Here is a 21,399-nt window from a genome sequence, read left to right as displayed (position 1 = left end):
GTAGGTGACAAGTAGCACCTTGAAGCGCACCCGGAGATCAACAGGCAGCCAGTGCAGCTCGCGGAGGATAGGTGTTACGTGGGTGAATCGAGGTGCACCCACGATCGCTCGCGCAGCTGCATTCTGGACCAGCTGAAGTCGCCGAATACTCTTCAAGGGCAGCCCCATGTAGAGCACATTGCAGTACTCCAGCCTAGAGGTCACAAGGGCACGAGTGACTGTTGTGAGGGATTCCAAAACATTGAAGAGGAAAAGGAAGAGAACCTAGCGAAAAAAATGGCAGACATATTGGCGGATTGACTGGAAGAATCAAAGGAAAAGGTGTTAAGTGGGATTGACGAAATTTACAAGATACGCTATAAGAAATAAATTACCTAGAGAGGTAATTTAGAACCAGGGATGTGCAGTCAGGGGAGGCAGGACCTCACCACTGTCATGATGAAAAGAAAAAAAAATTAAAAGGAAACAGGCAGAGGTAGTTGTTGCCAGAGTCACAGTGGATGACTCTGCTTAGTGCTAACTGCAGGGGGAGGCGAGATAACTATGTGCCTCCTTTGTATAAGGAATCTTTCACCTTTTAACCCTTGCTCAGAGTTAAGCAAGGGTTAAAAGGCAAAAAATTCCTTATGCAAAGGAGGCACGTGGTTCTCTCGCCTCCTGTTCTGGCAGCAGCAGCTTTTGCCTAAGTTGCCTTTTTCTTTTTACATTTTCATCATGGCAGACAAGAGGAGAGTTGAAATCCTCTGACACAGCTGGAAAAGGTATGTGGGTCAGAGGGAGGGGGCAGGGGGAGGAATTCAAAATTATTTGTAAGTAATTGTAATTTGTATTATTATAAGTAATATTGTGTGTGTGTGTGTGTGTGTGTGTTTTACCTGCCTCTGCTGGTGTGTGGGCTGGCACTTTTTTATTTTATTTTTTAAAGCCATGCCGCCGCGTAGAGCAGGACACGCCAGCTTTTGGCCATTCAGCAGGTCCCGCTATAGGGACGGGGCGACAGCATGCACTTTAAAGTGCCAGCGCGCCTCCCGGCCATTCTGCAGGTCCCTCTGAATGGCCGGGGTGGTGGCATGCACTTTAAAGTGCCAGCGCGCCTTCCTGCCATTCAGCGGGACCTGCTGTATGGCCAGGGCGGCGGCATGTACTTTAAAGTGCCGCGCGCCGGGCTGGGCGAGTCCCGGAAGACAGGCGGGAGATGGTGCAGGCGGCCAAAGCCCCTTCTGTCACCGTTCCTGAGGAGCCACCGAGCAGTGACAACGGCGGCAATGTCTCGCAGAGTCACAGCAGCATCTCCAGCATCAGCAGCTGCCGACCACGCCTCCTACCTGCTCCCTTCTCGCTGCTTCTCGCCGCCACCGTGCTCTGCCACCTCGGCCTCCCCACCTCCTCCGTCCCCACCACTGGGTCCGACAGAGGCATCTCGCGTCTATGGCGGATATAAACACGAGATGCCTGTTGGACACAGCGGCAGGGACATTGCTACTCGCTGCTGCCGCGCTCTTGCCTCACTAACCATAATTCTCACTGCACGTCACTGTTTAGAACAGAGATCCTGCAAGCTACAAGGAATACTACAATAAAATATAAATATAAAGAAATAATAGTTCTTAAACAAGTGCCAAGAAGGGTGAGAAGAGAATATCAATTCCTGACAAAATGCCTAATAAAAAAGGAGTTAATTTCAAATGGTTAATACTAGAAGGGATACTAGTAACTTGGCAGGAACAAAGACACAGGCTGGATACAGTAGAGAAGGCAGAGTCATTTTACGAACAATATTTTGCACCATAAGAAGAAGAGAGATGTAGAGAGGAAAGAGGAACAAAACTACAAGAAGAGAAGGAAAAAGAACAGAGAGAACTAGCTAAAGAACAACAAGAAAGGGCGTTAAGAGAAGGAGCAAGAGCAAAGGAGATGAAAGAACAAATGGAGATGAGAGTGACTAGATCAACTAAAGCTACAAATAATTAAGACATGGAAGAAGAAATAAAAATAATCTCATTAAACATAAAAGGACTATGTTCGAGCATAAAAAGAAAGAGACATTCAATAAAGTAGAGAAGTTGAAATTAGATATAATATGCCTGCAAGAAGTACATATTAAAAAGCAACACAAAAAATACTTGGATTAACCAAAATTGGGGAAACTGTATATGATGCTTGCTGATCAAAGGAAAGAAAGTGTGGCACTATATTTCAAAAAATCAATACAATCAAAGCAAATATTTGAAGATGAAGAAGGAAGAATATTGATAATGGAAATAACAATGAATTATAAAAAATATTGATGGTGGCGATATATGCGCCAAATGACAATCAAGAAGAATTTTATGGAAAACTGCACAAAAGAATAATAGAATATGAATATGAAGAAATATGCTTATTAGGGGACTTTAATGTGATAGTAAATAATGAGTTGGATTATAAAACTACAAAGTTGAATAAGAAGGAGAAAACTGCCTAAAACATTCTTTACAATGATGGATGGATTAAGTCTACAAGATGTATGGAAAAGAAGACAACTGAGGGAACAACAATATACATTCTACTCAAATAGAGACATGTCATGGTCAAGAATAGATATGATTTGGACAACAATAGATTTAATTGCTAAAACACAAAAGATTGATATAGAAACAAGCATATGGGCAGACCACAATCCAATAACAATGACAAGGAAAGGTCAGAGAAAAAGAATGAGATGGACATTAAATCAAAATCTACTAAACGAAAAAGAATTTCAGCAATATATGGAAAAATAATTGAACTTTTTTTAAAAAGAGAATAAGAAGGAGGACGCATCCCTACAGAATGTATGAGATACCAGCAAGGCATACACTAGAGGACTTGTAATGATCTATTTAGGAAAAAGAAACAAACAGAACAGACAAAAACAAAAGAAGATAGAAGAGGAATACAGGAGACTGGAAATAAAACTACAAAGAAACCCACAAAACATTAAAATTAAAAACTTGATGGACCTAGAGAAACATAAATTGAATTTACTGGAAAACAAAGTGGCAAATAAAGTAAAAGCCATGAGACTTTTTTTTTTGAAAACACAAATAAAACAGGAAGATGGTTGGCATACAAGATGAAAAAAGAGAAAGAAAAAAGTTCTTAAATCAATTATTAGACCAAGAAGGAAATATTTGTTATCAAAAGGAAGAAAAGGAAAAAATAGTAGAAAAATATTATAAGGAACTATACCAGAAAGACGCAGTGGCAGAGAAAAAGATAAAACAGTCTCTAGAGAAGGCAGAAATACCTAAGATTCCAGAAAAATCTAAAAAGGTGCTAGAAGAGAGAATAACAATGATGGAAGTAACAGAAGCAATAAAAAGACAAAAAAAGGGGGAAAACACCAGACCTGGATGGATTACCAGCAGAATTTTACAAAACATTGGAAGATGTGTTAAACAACAGCATGCTAGAAGTATTCAATGAGCTGTTATTGAGAGCAAAAATACCAGATTCTTGGTTGGAAACTTATCCCAAAATAAAAAAAAACAGACTTGCAGCAAATAAAGAACTATAGACCAATTTCTTTATTAAATGTGGATTACAAAATCTTTGCATCGATAATGGCAGAAAGACTCAAAAGATTGTTAAGTGAATTTATATACTCAGATCAAAATGGTTTTTTTACCCAAGAGACAGATTAGAGACAATATGCGGATTATATTGAATGCATTAGAATATTATGAAGAAACAAATTATGGGAAACAAATGGCATTGTTATTTTTGGATGCACAGAAAGCTTTTGGTAATGTAAATTGGCAATTTATGATACTGGATCTTTGGCCTGCCATTCTCTTATTTCAATATGCTGTTTCATTAGTGTAGTAGTTGGGAAGGGGAAATAGAAAGGAGTAGGATATGGAATGTGTTATTGTCATTCTTTTCTAGGAGTCCAAGGTCATCTTTTGTCTCCGCACCTCTGCACCTGACCGGAAGCAGGTGAAGATGCCAGCATAGAAGAAGATGATTGGACCATGTGATGGATTTGTAGGTGTGGGGACAAGATCATGAACTTTTAACTGGGTGGGAATCTGATGTAACTTCCAGAATTGGGATTCTATAGATGGTTGCCAACATGTCTGTTTTATTAAATTGGAACTTTAAGGATAGCTCTGCCTTGGACTCTGATTTAATTCTTCATGATATTTGGAACACTGACATTATCCCAATTCTCCCTTCAAAATAAATCACCAGCACCCCGGAACGGGGGCTGGTGAGGGGGTGCTGATTCTCAACGCTGACTGATCCGGTCAGCGTAAAATATCAGTGAACAATTATGAGAAAGCCTTTTGAGATAAGAAGCTGAGATGAGACGTTTCTCTTCAAATCTTCAAAGGTGAAGGAATTTCTGTTCAAGATATATTGCATCTGGCAAGAGGCACAGCCTGAGGGGTAGAAACAGAGGGGAATGGAGAGGCTTATTCTCCACACTACTAGAGGATGGCCAGAAGATCTGATGAATGGAGATCCCAGCCATCCTCACGCAGTTATCTCTGATGGGCTTCCCGGACCATTTCAGACAACTAAACGTGAGTGCATGCTCCCCCTGCTTCCCCCCAGTCAAGGCTTGGTTAAAAAACTGGAGTGGAGATTTTGACTCCTTCCAAACAGCAATAAATGAAATGAACCAATACCCTGCAACTGAGTTGAAGACAGAATCCCTATCAAAATGGGAAATTCAACCCAGCCAGCAAGAAGGGATTTGGCCAGCATCTTTCACTTGCCAGCCACCAGAAATTGGGCTGCAGCTTGTGAATGAAGCACCACCTAATTGGGCTTTCTTCACAGAGTATGGATTGATAAGATGCCAGTGGGCACCTCCTTGGCCATCAACATGGGAAAATCCTCTAAGTCAGCAGAGGGGGCCTTGGCACATAACCCCCCCCCCCGCCAGCCATCGTTGGGTGAACTGCAACCTGTGAATCAGGCAACCTCGGGATGAGTCTTAATCCCAGGTCATGGATGGAAGGGATGCCAGTGGGCACCTGCCCTCCCTCAGCAGATGGCACCATGGCAGATAACTGGGCAGTGGCCAACCAAGGGATTGACCTTCCCACCGGTTCCAGTCTCCCCTGAAATGTTCTAACAGGTTCTTACCCCACCTTCCTACAGAGAAAGGTTCTCAACAATGGAAGAAGGAGGGATTACCAAGAGGCAACCTACAGAATGGATGGCAGAACAATGTGATGAGGTGGTTCCTAAATTTAGAGATGTAACTGGTTCCTTTCTTCATGGAGGCCAATAAAATGCCACCATTGCTGTCAACTTGGCCACAAAGTGTCAGAGTGCTTGGCTCCAGCCCCAATGCTACAAACATGTGCACCAACTGCCACGGCGGTAAAGAGAAGGCCCTAGATGCCACCAGAAAAGAGTCATCTGGGCCAATAACCTCTGGAAGAGGATCCCCAACTTAAGGTGATGAAGAGTCCTGCCAAGGGGGAGGCCTTGGAGGAGGAAAAGAGCCAACACCCTCTAGAAGAGGATCCCCAACTTAAGGTGACAAAGAGTCCTACCAAGGGGGAGGCCTCAGAGGAGGAAAATGCCGAAGAACAAACATGTGTACCAATCACCATGGTGGTAAAGAGAAGGCCCCAGATGCCACCAGAGAAGAGTCATCTGGGCCAACAACCTCTGGAAGAGGATCCCCAACTTAAGGTGATGAAAAGTCCTACCAAGGGGGAGGCCTCAGAGGAGGAAAAGAGCAAACACCCTCTAGAAGAGGACCCCCAACTTAAGGTGACGAAGAGTCCTACCAAGGGGGAGGCCTCAGAGGAGGAAAAGAACAAACACCCTCTAGAAGAGGCTCCCCAACTTAAGGTGATGAAGAGTCCTACCAAGGGGGAGGCCTCAGAGGAGGAAAAGGGCCAGCCAGGGATGATTAAATCCAAGAGCCCAGAACCTGCAGCAGAGACAAAAACTCCAGGGGTCCAACAAGTACCAAAAAAACTTGTTGGGGGATGTTTTGTCAAGAAAATCTCAGTATGAAAGTAATGGAAGCCAGGATAAGCTGATGACAGTTATGAAATTGGCACTCCCAACAGACCAGTGGTTCAACAATAACCAGGAAATCCTAATAATGGAAAATGGATTAGCCTGGAAGGGGTCCAAACTGTACGTCCCCATGGGGTTGAGGCTGGAAGTTCTACAGCGAAGCCATGAGGCAGAACTAGGAGCCACTTTGCATTCCTAAAAATGCTCCACCTCGCCAGGTGTCAATTTTGGTGGCCAAAGATGGAATCAGAGGTGGAAGATTACGTAAAAAGCTGTGCTACTTGCGCAACAATGAAACCACTGCCAGAGAAGTCCCCTGGACTGCTACAATGAGTGGCCAGCCCTAACCAACCATGGGAAGAGGTCGCAATGGACTTCATTGTGGAACTCCCAGATAGCAGTGGGAACAGAGTAATCTGGACAGTTATTGACTTGGTTTTCAAGCAGGTGCACTTCATTGCTTGCTCAGGGTTGCGATCTGCAAAGAAATTAGCGAAAATGTTTGTGAAACACATTTATCACCTGCACAAATTGCCCAAGAGGATCATTTCAGACCGCGAAGTCCAGTTCACAGCCAAGTTCTGGAGAGAGGTCCTGAGATCCTTTGGGTCCACACAAGAACTGAGCTCAGAGGTTCATCCCAGCATGAACTGTGCAGCAGAGAGAGCCAATGCGGTGGTGGAATAATACATCCGGTGTTATGTGGACTATCAGCAAGACAACTGGTCAGACTTGCTACCCTTCGCTGAAGTGGCATACAACGATGCAGTCCACAGCAGCACGGGATTAATGGTTTTCCAGATTACCAGTGGTATGGAATTTGTTCCCATGCCTGAGCTGCCTAGAGAACCTCCCTTCTCCATGTCTTTGAATGAATGGATGGACACGCTAAAGAGAATACAAGAAGGCTCTAGCAGATGCAACAGAAGCCTACAAGAAGCAAGCTGATAAACACCGCTCACTCCAAAACCCCTTCCAAGTGGGGGACAAAGTTTTTTTGCCTACCAAATACATAAGATTAGGAATGCCTAGCAAGGAATTTGGTCCAAAATTTATAGATCCATTCCCAATAGTGAAGATAGTTAACCCCATTACAGTTCAACTCAGTCTACCCAGAAGTCTAGGGAAAATTGGCCCAGAATTTCATTGTAGCTTGTTGAAACCAGTAATTGGGCCTAGCATAAGACCATCCACCCAAACTCTCCCTCCTCCTGTAGTGATAGAAGGGAAAACACAATCTGAAGTGGAAAAGATTGTAGACTCCAGGCTGAATAGGGGTTGCTTACAGTATTTAGTGCAATGGAAAGGTTACCCTTTGTCTGAAGCTACTTGGGTGAAAAGCTGGAACTTAAAAGTGGAGAAGTTAGTAGAACAATTCCACGAGAAGTTTCCTGATAAGCCAAAGGCTCCCTTGGGGGTGGGGGGGAGAGGTGGTTAATTGTGTAATGTTAACTTTTATGTTATTCTCTTTTTAGGAAATATTTTCCTTCTGAGAAGAGGCTGCCTGTCAGGCCTGCAGTTATATCCCTTTTAGGATTTTTGGCCTGCCACACTCTCTCTTATTTCAATATACTGTTTCATTAGTGTAGGAGTTGGGAGGGGGAATAGAAAGGAGTAGGATGTGGAATGTGTTGTCATTCTTTTCTAGGAGCCCAAGGTCATCTTTTGTCTCCGCACCTCTGCACCTGACCGGAAGCAGCTAGGTGGAGATGCCAGCATGGAAGGAGAAGATTGGACCATGTGATGGATTCGTGGATGTGGGGACAAGATCATGAACTTTTAACTGGGTGGGAATCTGATGTAACTTCCAGAATTGTGATTCCACAGATGGTTGCCAACATGTCTGTTTTATTAAATTGGAACTTTAAGGATAGCTCTGCCTTGGGCTCTGATTTAATTCTGCATGATATTTGGAACGCTAACAGATGGATTTTGCAGAGGGATTTATAAATATGGTTAAAATTATTTATAAAGAACAACAGGCTAAGGTGATGGTAAATGGAGATATGACAGAAAAAGTGCCAATTAGAAAAGGGACTAGGCAAAGGTGCCCGCTATCTCTACTATTATTCATATTGACACTAGAAGTTTTGAACAGAAAGATAAGGCAAGATAAAGATATAAAAGGAATGAAAATTAAAAAAAGAAGAATATAAATTGCAAGCATTTGCAGGTGACTTGGTATTTATTTTGGAAGATCCAATGGAAACAGGTCCAAAACTGCTAGAGCAAATAGAAGAGTATGGAGGAGGGGCAGGATTGAAAATTAATAAAGGTAAAACAAAAGTTCTAGTGAGCAACATAACAGAGAAACATAAAAGAGAAATAATGGAGAAACTAGATATTCAAATAGTAAAAAAAGTGAAATATTTAGGGATACAGCTGACTTTGAGATGTGTAACTATTAAGGAAGATAATTATTATAAATTAAGAAATCAAATTGAAATGGATATAGAGAAATGGAAAAACTTACAGCTATCATTAATGGGAAGAATAACGGTAATTAAGATGAATATATTACCAAGAATATTATTTTTTATTTCAAACAATACCAATAAAACTGGAAAAAAATACCTCGAAAAACTAAATAAAATAATAGGAAAATATATTTGGCAAGGAAAGAAAGTGAGAATTATTATAAGAATGTTACAAGCTTCAAGGATTAGAGGTGGATTTGGTGTACCGAATTGGGAATTATACTACCAAGCAGTACAGCTCTAACATGTAAAATAATGGATATTATTAAGAAATGCAAGGTTACTATCCTTGGAAGGACACAATATGCAACTGGGTTGGCACGCATTTTTGTGGTATGGGAAAAATAGAATACATGGTTATTTTCAGAGATACTATGTAAGAAATGGTTTATACACAGTGTGGGGAAAAATGAAAGAAAAGCACTATATGGAAATACCAGTGTGGCTTTCAACAGTGGAAGCTTTGACACACCCTAATATTAATAGTATAAAAAAGGTCATTAGCTACAAAGATAAATTCACAGCACAGGGAGATCTAAAACAGAAGAAAGAATTAGAAGAACAAGGGATTGCTATAGGATGGTTTAAACAAATGCAAATACAAACAAGATATGAGAAGGATGTTAAAGAGTATGGTTTTAATATGGAAAATTCAGAATTAAATAAAATGGGAACAGATGAAAAAATGATTAAAAATTGTATAGTTATCTAAGAATAAATTTAGAAGAAGAAAAGGTTAAAGAAACAATGATAAGATGGGCAAAAAACTTTGGATATACAATAGAACTAGAAAAATGGTAACAACTATGGGAAAGGAACTATAAATTGACAATGGTGACAGCATACAAAGAGAATTTGAATAAAATGTTTTATAGATGGCACATGCCACCTGAAAGATTAGCAAAAAATGCCTAAGGATAAATCAGCTAAATGTTGGAAATGTCATCAATTGCCAGGATCATATATGTGGTGGATGTGCAGGGATGCAAAAAGCTATTAGGTTAAAATATAAACATGGTTAGAGAAAATGATACATAAACCCATAGAGTTTAAGCCAGAGGTATTTTTATTGGGTATTCTACCAGAGAAATATAGTAAAGAAGATTCATATTTGATCACACAACAGTAGCTAGAATTGTATTTGCACAAAATTGGAAAGCAAAATTTGGAATGGGAGGTAATAAAGAAGATATTAAACTGTGCAGAAAAGAACAGGTTGACACTAAAGGACAAAGAGGAGTCAATGTACTACAGGATGTGAAGGTGATTTTACGATTGGCTTGAAATATGATATAAATAGAAAGAGAAAGGAACAAAACATGAAATAAATATCTCAGATGACACATTATTAAATTAGGGGGAGGAGAAATAAGAAAATATTAAAATGTAACTAAACAAGTGGAAAAACCACATAAGTGGAACTAATATTAGAAATAAAATGTAAACAGAGAAAATTATTTGTATGAAAATATGAAGTTGGGATTGCTGAAACGCCACCCCAAGAACCCATCAGAGAAAGTAAATAAGCAAAGGCAACAATGGAAAGGTGGGGGGATGAGGAGGGAAAAGAAGAAAGGGTAAAGCAGAGAAAGTGGGGAATTAAGAGTAGGAGAGAGGGTAAGAAAGAAGAGAAGGGAGGAGGAGAGGGGAACGAGAGGAAGGAGAGGAGGATGGAAGAAGGCAGAGAAATGAGGTTGAGAAGATGGAAGGAGTGGGGTGTGTGTGTGTGTGTGTGTAAAAATGAGTATAGAGACTGATGAATAGACAAATGTTAAATAGCAATTATAAGAATGTATATCTATGAATGAATTTGAAAGTGAAAAATAAAAAAACTTAAAAAAAGAAATATAAAGCTTTTACTCTAGTTTAGATTGATTTCTTGACATTTGGGCTACATTCTTTGGATGCTTTGGTGAATTAGAGATATCAGGGGACATTTACAAATGTAAAAATTTTATGCTGGTTTTGTTGATTTGTAGAGCATTGTTTTACGCTCTGTCTAACATTGCATTTCAATACTTGCTGTTCTTCATTCATGTAGAAGAATCAAGAACTCAGTCCAACCCCCCCCTTTTTTTTACAGGTGGCAGTTACAATTGTTTTGTGTGTGCAATTGGAAAGGAGCATCATTCTCTCATCAAAAAGCAACACATTTACTTTTTGTATGACTAGTAGGCTTTGTACAACACAATTTCTGCCTGATTGAGTAACTTGTTTATCTCCAAGCTGGGAGATAAATTGTTGAACTGAAAAGAATGTTGCTAAGATTAGCTCTTTTCTATTATTAAGGTGTGGGCTGAGCACACCAAGACTCATTTAAAGAAGATAACAGCATATTCTTCATCGACAGCAACAACCTCCAGTCCCACAGGACAAAAATAATCAAATATGACAACGTAACAAGATAAAGCCAGTATGCAGTTAAAGAGTATGTTACAGGCTATGCATGAAGACCTCAAAGAAAGAATAAACAAAGTGAGTTTCACCACATTTTATAAGTTGACCATATAGTAGCATTCTGTCACCGGTTGTCTCCTAGCAAATGGGCATTTCAGTGTTGTCATTTATATATGGTATTTTTGAGCTCAACTTAATACAGTATTATAACATTTAGGAGAACCCAGCTCCAGGTGAGCAGTGAATAGTGTGGTTTTTGTAGTGGGCCTGAGCTGGGATGCTATTAAGATGGTAAAGCATAGCACTTCTCTGATATTTTAACTCTAGGAGTTTAAAAAAAATCTGATTGTGAATAGATTTGGAAGGGATGTTGTGATAAATAGTCCCCTCCACACAAACAGTATATCTCTGAAAACAAGACAGTAGGAAGAATCTTAATTGTTCTTTTATAGAGTTTTAGAAACATTTGCCCACAGGATTCTGAACAAAATGATCTTTTGATCTTATCTAGTGGGGTTCTTGTTTGGATAGCTTAAATAAATTATTCTATCAGGGGAATAAATAAACTAAATGACATACATATCATATATGTGTTTTTCTTTTTTACTCTGACATCAGCCTGTGATGTGAGGGGACATTCTAACCAAAAGAAAGTTCAGTTCCTACGTGTCAAAATGATTTAATTTTAAAGAAAGTGTGGTTGATCAGAGCTATTGCATTATTAAGTCATTTATCTTAAACAGTGAGATTAGTGAGGAAAAAGATTTTAAAAGGGGATTGGGGTTGGGATTAATACTCCCTGGCTATTGCTGATCTGCTTCTTTTAGTTTGGGAGAACTGCCAGCTGAATCCACATAATGAATAAACTACTTCTGGAGAAGTGCAGGGTAAAAGAGGGAGAAAGGAAGACATGGTGAATGAGCTATCTCTATTGTTTCTCATCTTCCCCCTATCATCATCGGTTCCAGCTTGGTTGAGAGCTTAGAAAACAAACAGCATGGCACCCCCCTGGATTTGTCATTTTATCCTTCCTTTCAGCTTTAGAGTGAATTAGGAAAAGTTTAATCCACTTGCAATGTTTTATATTACATATTTGATGACAAACAGCCATGTTTATAAGTGACAGTTTTCTTGCTAAATACCTGCATGTCATAACTACTTGAATTACAATTACCATATTGAAATGAAATCTGATGTTTGATGTCTGTTTCATGTTTCCTTCCTATTAAGTTGAAAAGAACTTATGTTACAGAAATAATACAATAAAGAACCCTCATTTTTTTCTGAATACATCTGAACATGAAGAATAAATAAAAACTAATTAGATTGTGCATGGGATGACAGATTGAAAAATAAATATTTCTCAGTTTGAACATGTTAATTGAATGAAATAAATATGTCTGTGCCTCGGAAGAGAGGTAGTCTTATATGGCAAGTATAGCTCAAACCTATATTTTAACAGGAAAAGTAGGGGGTCATCTTATACACCCAGTCGCCTTATACACTGGAAAATACGGTAGACTAAATTTTTAAGAACCATGAATATGTGAATGTGAAGAAATGACTCACTGCAATATACTAGGCTTAAAGATAAAAACCCCTTTTTAGTTTCCCCTCAGGTACTGTCACAGCATAAAAGACAGTATCAATTTTCTGCTAGAAAATAGAGAGTTACAATCAAAAAATGGCATGGCAACAACTGATTGTAGCAGCCAGAACAAACACATTTATCACCTTTTGAAAATGTACTTCTAAATGCCTGAGGCATGGCCTCTCTCACAGGAATTATCACATCCCAGGGGAAATGTGACAGTTTTATGTACCGTATTTTTCAGAGTAATAGAATGCTTCTGGGGGCTGAGGTGGTGGTGGAAATTGAACAAAAATGGCCCATTTTTTGCTCATTTCTGCCCTCCCCAGCTCCCACGAGCACTCTGAAGGCCTTCTAAAAGCTATGCACAGCCATTTTGGTGAAGTGGGTGGGGTTTCAGGAGGCAAAAACGCTGTATTTAATGTATAAGACACACCTAGATTTTCAGCCTTTTTTTTTAGGGAAAAAGGTGCATCATACTCCAAAAAATACGGTAGATCAGGAATTACTGCACTGCGGAGATGAAATATGAGCCCTCCATGTCTGTTGTTCCTTGTTACAATTTCCTAGATATAGAAATTAATTAAGTAACTAAACCCTGAATAATACTAGTCCTATATTTAACCTCAAGTTATCAGGTGTAACTTTGTATAGTAAACCAATCTTACTTTTATGGATTCTCATCCATATGCTAATTTTGCCTATTTTGGGGGGGAGGGAAAATACATGGCATGTCCTGGTTATCTGTCAGAATTGTAAGAATAAGTATCACGATTTACTTTAGACTTCAGGAATTCTGAAAAAAATATTTGGTGAATTTACTATTATATTACTCACCTAAAAATATGCCCCAAAATTTATATCCTATATGCAACTTTTGCTATCTAAAGAAAAACTTTGGAACAAGCAAAATGCCTTATTATCTCAACCTGTCTGATCTTATGCATTAATTGTATAATATTTTGAGAGTCCGGTACTCCAGTTAAACAGGCCAGGGGGGGCCTGAACGGGGCTTCCGAAGGGCGGATATGCTCCTTGGAAGCTCCATTTCGGCCTGCAATGTTCAGGATGAATTTTGCAGACCCTTTGCGGTTGTTTATAAGGGTGAACAATTGCTGTGGTGTTGCAACATTTGTTTTGGGCCTTGTTCAAAACAGGGGAGGGCATTGATCGCATAACTTCAAACGTTCGCTAAGGGAATACTCATAACCTGGGGATTATCTGTACTTCCTACTCCTTCTTTATCTTCCATTCTCTCTTTGCAACTCTGCAAATATCAACATGAGATATCATTTTTGAAAGAATAACAATGTGAACCTTTAATGAATTTAAAAAAAAAACTTGAAAAAAAAATACATGAAGCAAATCCTTTTTCCCCCTCCCTTATTTTCCAATTTAAGGAAGCAGCACCTGTCTCTCATTTATTTTCAAAATAATGAAAAGGAATCTTATCAGTTTATTAACCATACACATATTTTATTATATTTTATTGTTTATTTATTTATTGATATTTTATACATTTTATACATCTTAATTATTTTTTTTTTCCTTTTTAAACTGTTTATTTCATTTTCATTTTCATTTTATACAATCACTTATATACTGTGCATTTAAAAAAAAAAGGGAAAATCAATGAACACAACTCATCTTCCACCATAGAAAACCAACATAGCACTTCAATCCCCCATACACCCTTTCTTCTCCCCCTCCAACTTTCATTCCTCCCCTCCAACATTCCCCTCTTCTACTTCCCTTCCCCCTCAAACATTCCTTTCTCCCCTTCCCTCCATCTCACCCTCCTTACATTCCCCTCTCACTCCCTCTTTACTTCTCCCTCTTCTTTCCCTCTACTCCTCACTTTGGTGTATCTCTACAATTCATTAATCTATTCAGTTTATAAGAAAAATGAAAAGAAAAAAGAAAAAATAAAAGAAAAAAAAAGAAAAAAAAAGAAAAGAGAGCAACAGTATACAAGTGCATTCTTATTGTTCTGAAAATTGGGACTGTATTTCCACCCTCCACCCTCCCCCCCTAAACCCCCCTCCCTAACCCCCTTTCGGCTTCCCAGGTCCCATACCCGGCATAACTTTTTATCAAGCACAGTCTGGAGTATATTAAAATCAAATAACTTTAGAATTAAAAGATAAAAGATAAATGAAAAACAAAAAAAAAAGGAAATAGTAAAAAAAAGAAAAAAAACCACACACACACACACAAAAAAGGAAAAACGGGAAAAGTCAACAAATTCTCTACATTAAACTCAGCTTCCCATCATTTTTAAATCTTAAACAATGTACCTCATTCCTAATTTCAGTTATTTTATTACTTGCAGGATTTCAAACTATATTGAAACCAAGTAAGTTAATTAAATGGAATTCCAGCGAAGGCCTTATCTCTTTATCTAAATATCCAAACCTTTGATTTATCTCTTTTACCTCCTTCTCTATTAAACCATTTAAACATTCAAATACTTCTCTCGGTTTCCTTTTCCAACTCCTCCCATCCTGCCTTTACCCATGTCCATATATATATTTTATATTCATCCGTACTCCTCTTATATTTGCTTCACCTTCCTGCAGACTCTATAGGTATATCTTTCCAAACATTATATTCAAATAACAATTTATACAAAGATCAGCTTACTTTCTGTCTCAAAATAAACTCTACTTAAACCTTCACTACCCTCCCATCTACCCCACACTTCCCAGCTCCATTCAACCCGAACCACAATCCAAGAAGATCACGATCTCCGCTCTCCTCACCCTAAAAAATAAATCATGAACAATTAAGTAGAAATTCAAAGTTATCCATCGAATCCTGTTTAAATCCCATACAATATATATTCCAAAATCATCGCCACTTCTTTCAGTCTCTTTCAGTCTCAATGTCTCTTCGTCAGTATGCAGCTATACCGTTTTACCCAAGACAGAAATCACAAAGTATTATTCAGATTAAAAATTAAGCAAATGTTTTAGAAGCATAACTAAGTCTTTATTCTCTACTCTTCTGCCCTTCCGGAGGGGGAAAGCAATGCCTCTCGCCTTGTAGCCACGTGTTCCGCTGTTTCTCTTCTCTTTCTCCTTGTCTTTCTCCATGTCCGGGTAATTCAGGAAGTCCCGCCTTCAGAATATTGTAATAGAAATCTAGGGCTTCCCAAACAGAGTTGAGGCAATGTTTTTGGTTATCAAATGTAACAGTAATACCAAACGGCACTTCCCATCTGTATTGTATCTGAGAGTTTCTGAGTTCCTTAGTTAAGAAGGCATAGTCTCTTCTGGCTCTTAATATTTGAGGTGGTATTTCTTTGAAAACAATCAAGTCCTGTCCATCAATTCGCAGCCTATTATTGTAGAACTCCTGTATTATCGCGTTTCTGGATTCTCTTGTGGCAAAATATATAATTATGTCCCTCGGAAGTTGTCGCTGTTTTGCTACGTACGAATTATGGCGATAGATTTTTTGAATCTGCCAATCAAAGTTAAGTCCCGGACTTCCCACTGAGCGACTAAAAGCCTCAAAAAAGGTCTGTTTCAAATTCTCCTGCTCATTTTCACGCAATCCCCTAACTCTTATTGCAGACTCAGTCTTCTTATAATTTATCATGACAAGTTGTTTTTGCGCAATTTGGATTTCCTGTTGTAATATTTCAATTTTAGATGTCAGGTTGGAATTAGCTTCTTCCAAAAGTTCCAATTTATCCTCCATTCCAGCAATATAATCTGTCATAACATTCATAACCTCGATCATATCCTCCTTTGTTTGAGCAATTTTGGCATCAAGTCTGTCATAAAAGTCTGAAATAAATTTTTGCATTTCCTCTCTGAACTCTTTAAGGATTTCAAAAAAATATTCTTTCGTTAGGAAATCTCCAGTAGAGGGCGTAGAAGGCAAGGACAGCGGCTTTGTAACAAATGCCTGAGATGAGCGTCTGGGTTTCGATTTCGGTGCCATGATAAAAAGGGAAGCAAACAGAGTCTCTGCTCACGTTAATTTGAGATAAGGTAGTTTCAACAAACCCCTGGCAATCAATAAAAAGAAATCTTCGAGCGAACAGGGCTCGAATTAGTTTGTAATCCCTTAAGTCTGTCCAGGAGGTTGAAGATATATCGTTATAGCAAATGCGGAAGTTACAAAATCGCCATATTTTTTTTAAGAAAAAAAAAGGTTAAACAAAAGGAGTCTTTTATAAAATTGAAGCTGGTATTTTAAATAGAGAAAAAGGAAAAATTCACAGGTATGTTCACTGCCCGGATTGATCTTAAATAGGTTAATTACAAAGGCTTGTTCTGGGGGGGGAAGTAACTTGCCTAGAGCTGAAAAAAAAAAAACAGCTGAGAAGATCTGGCCGGAGTAAATGACTCAGCTTTCGTTGATTCACTCTCTTTCGTTCGCAGCCAAAAAGAAAAAAAGGCTACGAACTTCAAAGAGGACTCTAACTGGCTGAGGGACCCTCCCTACTTTTTCCTTGCCTGGAAAAAGAGATATCTAAGATCTTAAATAGATATACGAACCAGAACTCTGAGGGCAGCTTCATTAAGCTGCCGACGGCGGCAAGAACCTCCCCCGGAAACCTACATCTTAATTATTGATTAGCATGAGGCCTCTTACATAATTACTGTGGACATATTTTCTAAAGCTGTTTGTTCCAAATAAAATGAGCACATAATTCCATAAAGCATATATAATTAATAGTTCCTCACAATATCCCTATGAGGCAGAGATTTGTATTTATTAGTTGTACAAATTTAAAATTGTACAGGTACAACTCTTTGTACTACTGTTTTGTTTTACTCATTTGTTGTTAAATATAACATTTGAAGTGTGTGGCTTTTTGTAAAAAGTAGAGAATAACATGTATGTTTCCTTCCTATTAAGTTGAAAAGAACCTATGTTACAGAAATAATACAATAAAGAACCCTCATTTTTTTCTGAATACATCTGAACATGAAGAATAAATAAAACTAATTAGATTGTGCATGGGATGACAGATTGAAAAATAAATATTTCTCAGTTTGAACATGTTAATTGAATGAAATAAATATATGGCAAAGCTGATAGCTTTAAACTGGTAATGTTATGAATAAAATGAGGCAACAAAATCAAGATTCTTTTTCCTTTAATGCTAATATGTTGTTGATTGTACCACTTCCTATTTTATTTTAAGGGCATTTACTAGAGAAAAATCATATAAAATGAAAACTATATTGCGTATATTGTAAATAAAAGAGATCTGAATCACTGGCCAGATTCTCTATTTCAGACACATCATTGGGAATTCTCAATGTTAGTACAGTTTTGTTAGTAGTAGTATTTGCAAACATAAATGTTTTCCAGGAACAACTCACAATTTGTGCATAGTTGAGTCTTCGAAACTGAGCAAATTTGCTCGCAATATCTTGCCAGCGCTTGCTGAGCTGTATTTGGGTTGGTTCCACTGCTTTTGCAGCTCCATCCTTAGACAAGCGATCAGCTTGCCTCTGTACCACATTCAGCTCTTCCATCTTCTTCTCCAGTTCTTGATTAATTTCCTATTGAGCAAAATCAATACAGGGCCCAGGACAATTAGCTAACTAGATCATCAGTTCCTAAGAATTAGCAAAATACTTTTGTAGATGTATTGTTAAAAAAGAAGAAAAAGAAATAATATTATTTTAAAACCTGAGTTAAGATATAAAAAAAAGAAATAGAGAAGAGTTCTGGATTATATAGCTCATTGATTTTAGATATTTCACTGCATATATGCTGGGAATGTGACACCATAGGCCAAAATATTAACTGTTTAATTAACCCTAACACTGTGTAATAACTGGGAAAGATGACCGTAATGCTGGAATTACATACTAAATATCTATAGTGATTGTCGATTAGATGGCTAAAGGTTTTTTTTTAATTACTATTGGAGAGAACATAACAAAGAATAAAGCAAAAGAAGATGATGAAAAATAAACAAATTTTTGACAACGTATAAGCAAATCTTTAGAATTATGACCATGATTTATGAATATGTTCTGATGAAAATGAGTGTGCTGCTAAATATGAAAAAGAGTTCAGCCATGTACCGATAAAGTCATTTGTTCATCTGGAATAAAGATAAAAAAGTCAATTATTTTTTTCTTGGAAAATATTTGTTGATGACATATTCAACATATATATTCAGCCTAGATACAAAAGGTTTCAACAAACTTCATCTCACTTACTTAAATAACATTAAGTGATGAGCTATGATTATTTATATTAATTACTCTAGCTAGACAACACAGAAACATATTTTGTTTCCAGAAACAAATACAATACTCTGTAGGAAATGATATTACCTTTAGTTTATGTTCATCTATGGGATCTGAGAGGACTGACATTTTTTTTTCTATGTCATCCAGGAACTTCATTAAATCATCTGCCTGCTTCTTATATTGATACCACTGATGTGAAATCTCCAAAGCTTTTTTCCTTCTTTGCGATCTCATATCCTGTTTGCAATACATATGTTTGTTATAAAAAGTAATATTTAAATGGTGGTATGAGTAAATACTGTATGCACTATGGGATAGAGTAAAATTGTGGATAGGTTATTTTTAAAAATTATTGTGAATTATAATAATTATAATTATGAATGTAAATTTATACTTTTAAGTAAACCAAAATATTTTCTTACTTCTCTATACTTGTAAAGAGAAATGTATTATGGAACATACCCTTCACACATTTAAAAAGCTAGAATTGGTAGCCTAAAATTTGAAACAGAAATATTAACAGGCAGATTTATACAACAATGAATTTTCCAAATCCTAGTATTTTATGCAAGAGATACTTATATAAATTTAACTGCAAAATGTTTTTATTTTAAATTATAACCTGCTAATAGATGGAAATCCAAAGAGTACTTTAATGTGCATATATTGCCCTCACTCAAAATTTTTAATTTTCGACATTCCAAAGTTTACTAAAGAGAAAGAAAAGAAAATTTATGTGAAGCAGAGAAACTTTGCTTGTCCTTCTTTAAATGTAACTCTAGGTTTTGAATGACTTTTGAGTATAAAATACCCTGAAACAGAAATTCAGTTTAATTAATTTGCCAATTACAAGTTTAATTATTGACTATGGCTACTTCTGTTATGCATTATATTATACTGTATGTATGCTAATAATTTATTTAATGCACCAATTTAATAAAATTAACATTTTTATTTTATTACCTTTGACACATAGTAAAATATTTCCTAAAACTCCATTTTTAAAATTTGCAGTTTACTTTGCTTTAATTGGATTTACCATATTTTTCGGACTATACGATGCACTGGAGTATAAGACGCACCAAGGTTTTGAAGATGCAAATCTACCCCCCCTTTTTTTAAAAAGGGCATGAATAGCTTTTAGGAGGATTGTAGAGTGCTCCGGGGGGGGGGGATTAGCAAAAAACAGCCCATTTTTCACGAAAATGTGCCCATTTTTGTCAAAAAAGGGCATGGATAGGAGGCTTATAGAGTGCTCCTGGGGACTGGAGGGGCAAAACTGAGCAAAAATATGTCAGTATTTTGCTCATTACTGCCCTCCTCAGCCCCCAGAAGCTCTCTGAAAGCCTTCTAAAAGCTATGCATGGCCATTTTGGTGAAGAAGCAGTGTTTCAGGAGGCAAAAAACCCAAACTTATCAATAATTGCAAGAATATTATGCAGCATAAGGTAATGGTTCCGACCGCACATGTGTGCTAGTCATTCCCAACTCCAGCATCCCGAGAAGACTCAAGTCAGTCCAAAAGTGATCCAGAAGATGACCTGCTGGTGAGTGACCCAATCAAACTGCTCACCCTACCCCTAAGATGTTTTATCTCCAGCCAAAGTAGCAGTATTACTGGACTCAGGGTGCACCCGATGCCTAATTAGCCCAACCTTGGCAGGGAGATTGGGAATTCATCTAAGAAAAACTCCCATCACTTTCTGTCAGCTAGATGGCCCAGTAGCAGGAAGGGAACCAGCCATTTTTTGCCACAGAACCATTACAAATAAAACTGAGGGATTATAGTGAGACCCTCATATTCATAGTAGCACCAAGAATGGAATAGCCACTAGTCCTAGGGTTCACGTGGCTATGTAAGTGAAACCCTAAAGTAAACTGGAGGAGTGGAAATGTAAAATTCCGGAGACATGTAACATTCACAAACCTCCCTGAGGGAAGTGAGGTAGAGAAAGGGAACAGGGAAATGGCCATTGCTGGTCACCTTGCTGAGGCCACTAGCATCCCCAAAGAACACCAGGATTTGGCTGAGGTATTTAGTGAAGAGGCATCAGATTGTGCCATTGAGATCTTACTGGGGGCTCAAGTTCCAAAACCAAAGATGTACTGCATGTCCCCAGAGAACTGGAGGAACTCAGAGTGTTTATCGACAAAAATCTAAAAAGAGGTATCATTGAACCTACCCAACCAAAAATAGCATGAAAAGAAAGATGGCTCCTTACACCTTTGTGTCAACTACTGTAACCTCAATGCAATTAGTGTGGGAAACCCCTCATGAAGGACATGCTGGCCCAACACTCTAAAGGAAAAATATTTTCAAAGCTGGATTTATGAGAGGCATACTACCGCATCAGAATTAGGAAAGGGGATGAGTGGATGACTGCTTTTAACACTCTGCTGGGTGTTACCAATTTAAAGTACTCTCTTTTGGATAACAAGGGGCCTCTGCCATGTTTAAAAAAAAAGAGAAAAAAAACTTCGACAGTTTCCTTCTATACATTTCCATATCGGTATACATCCATTATATGTGCATTCCCCTCCTCCAATATGTCATTGTCTATACATGTAATTCCAATGTCTTTATACATACAAATATATTCATTTCTTGAGTTACAGTCATTCATTGTATGTTATTTCCATTTATACATATTTATTACTAATTTCTAACTTCTATATCTTCTTTACTTTACAT

At 37.9% G+C, this 21,399-nt stretch overlaps 1 protein-coding gene across 6 annotated transcripts in view; it reads right to left on the bottom strand.

Annotated features, from left to right (window-relative positions):
- DMD (dystrophin) overlaps positions 1 to 21,399 on the bottom strand; it is a 1,286,665-nt gene that overhangs the window by 647,406 nt on the left and 617,860 nt on the right. For all 6 annotated transcript variants that reach the window (XM_087721810.1, XM_087721811.1, XM_087721815.1 and 3 more), the window contains exons 39-40: positions 18,792 to 18,944; positions 17,823 to 18,005 (exon numbers count right to left, since the gene is read on the bottom strand). In XM_087721810.1, coding sequence (XP_087577936.1) covers positions 17,823 to 18,005; positions 18,792 to 18,944 — 336 coding nt within the window. The remainder of the gene's footprint in view (positions 1 to 17,822; positions 18,006 to 18,791; positions 18,945 to 21,399) is intronic.

Source organism: Thamnophis sirtalis, unplaced genomic scaffold (assembly GCF_051295495.1).
Source record: "Thamnophis sirtalis isolate CommonGarterSnake01/CBP01778 unplaced genomic scaffold, rThaSir2_p1.2 scaffold_8, whole genome shotgun sequence".
In the NCBI taxonomy this organism is placed as follows: Eukaryota; Metazoa; Chordata; class Lepidosauria; order Squamata; family Natricidae; genus Thamnophis; species Thamnophis sirtalis.
Note: the sequence above shows the minus strand (reverse complement) of the source record. Positions and strands in the feature narration are given on the sequence as shown.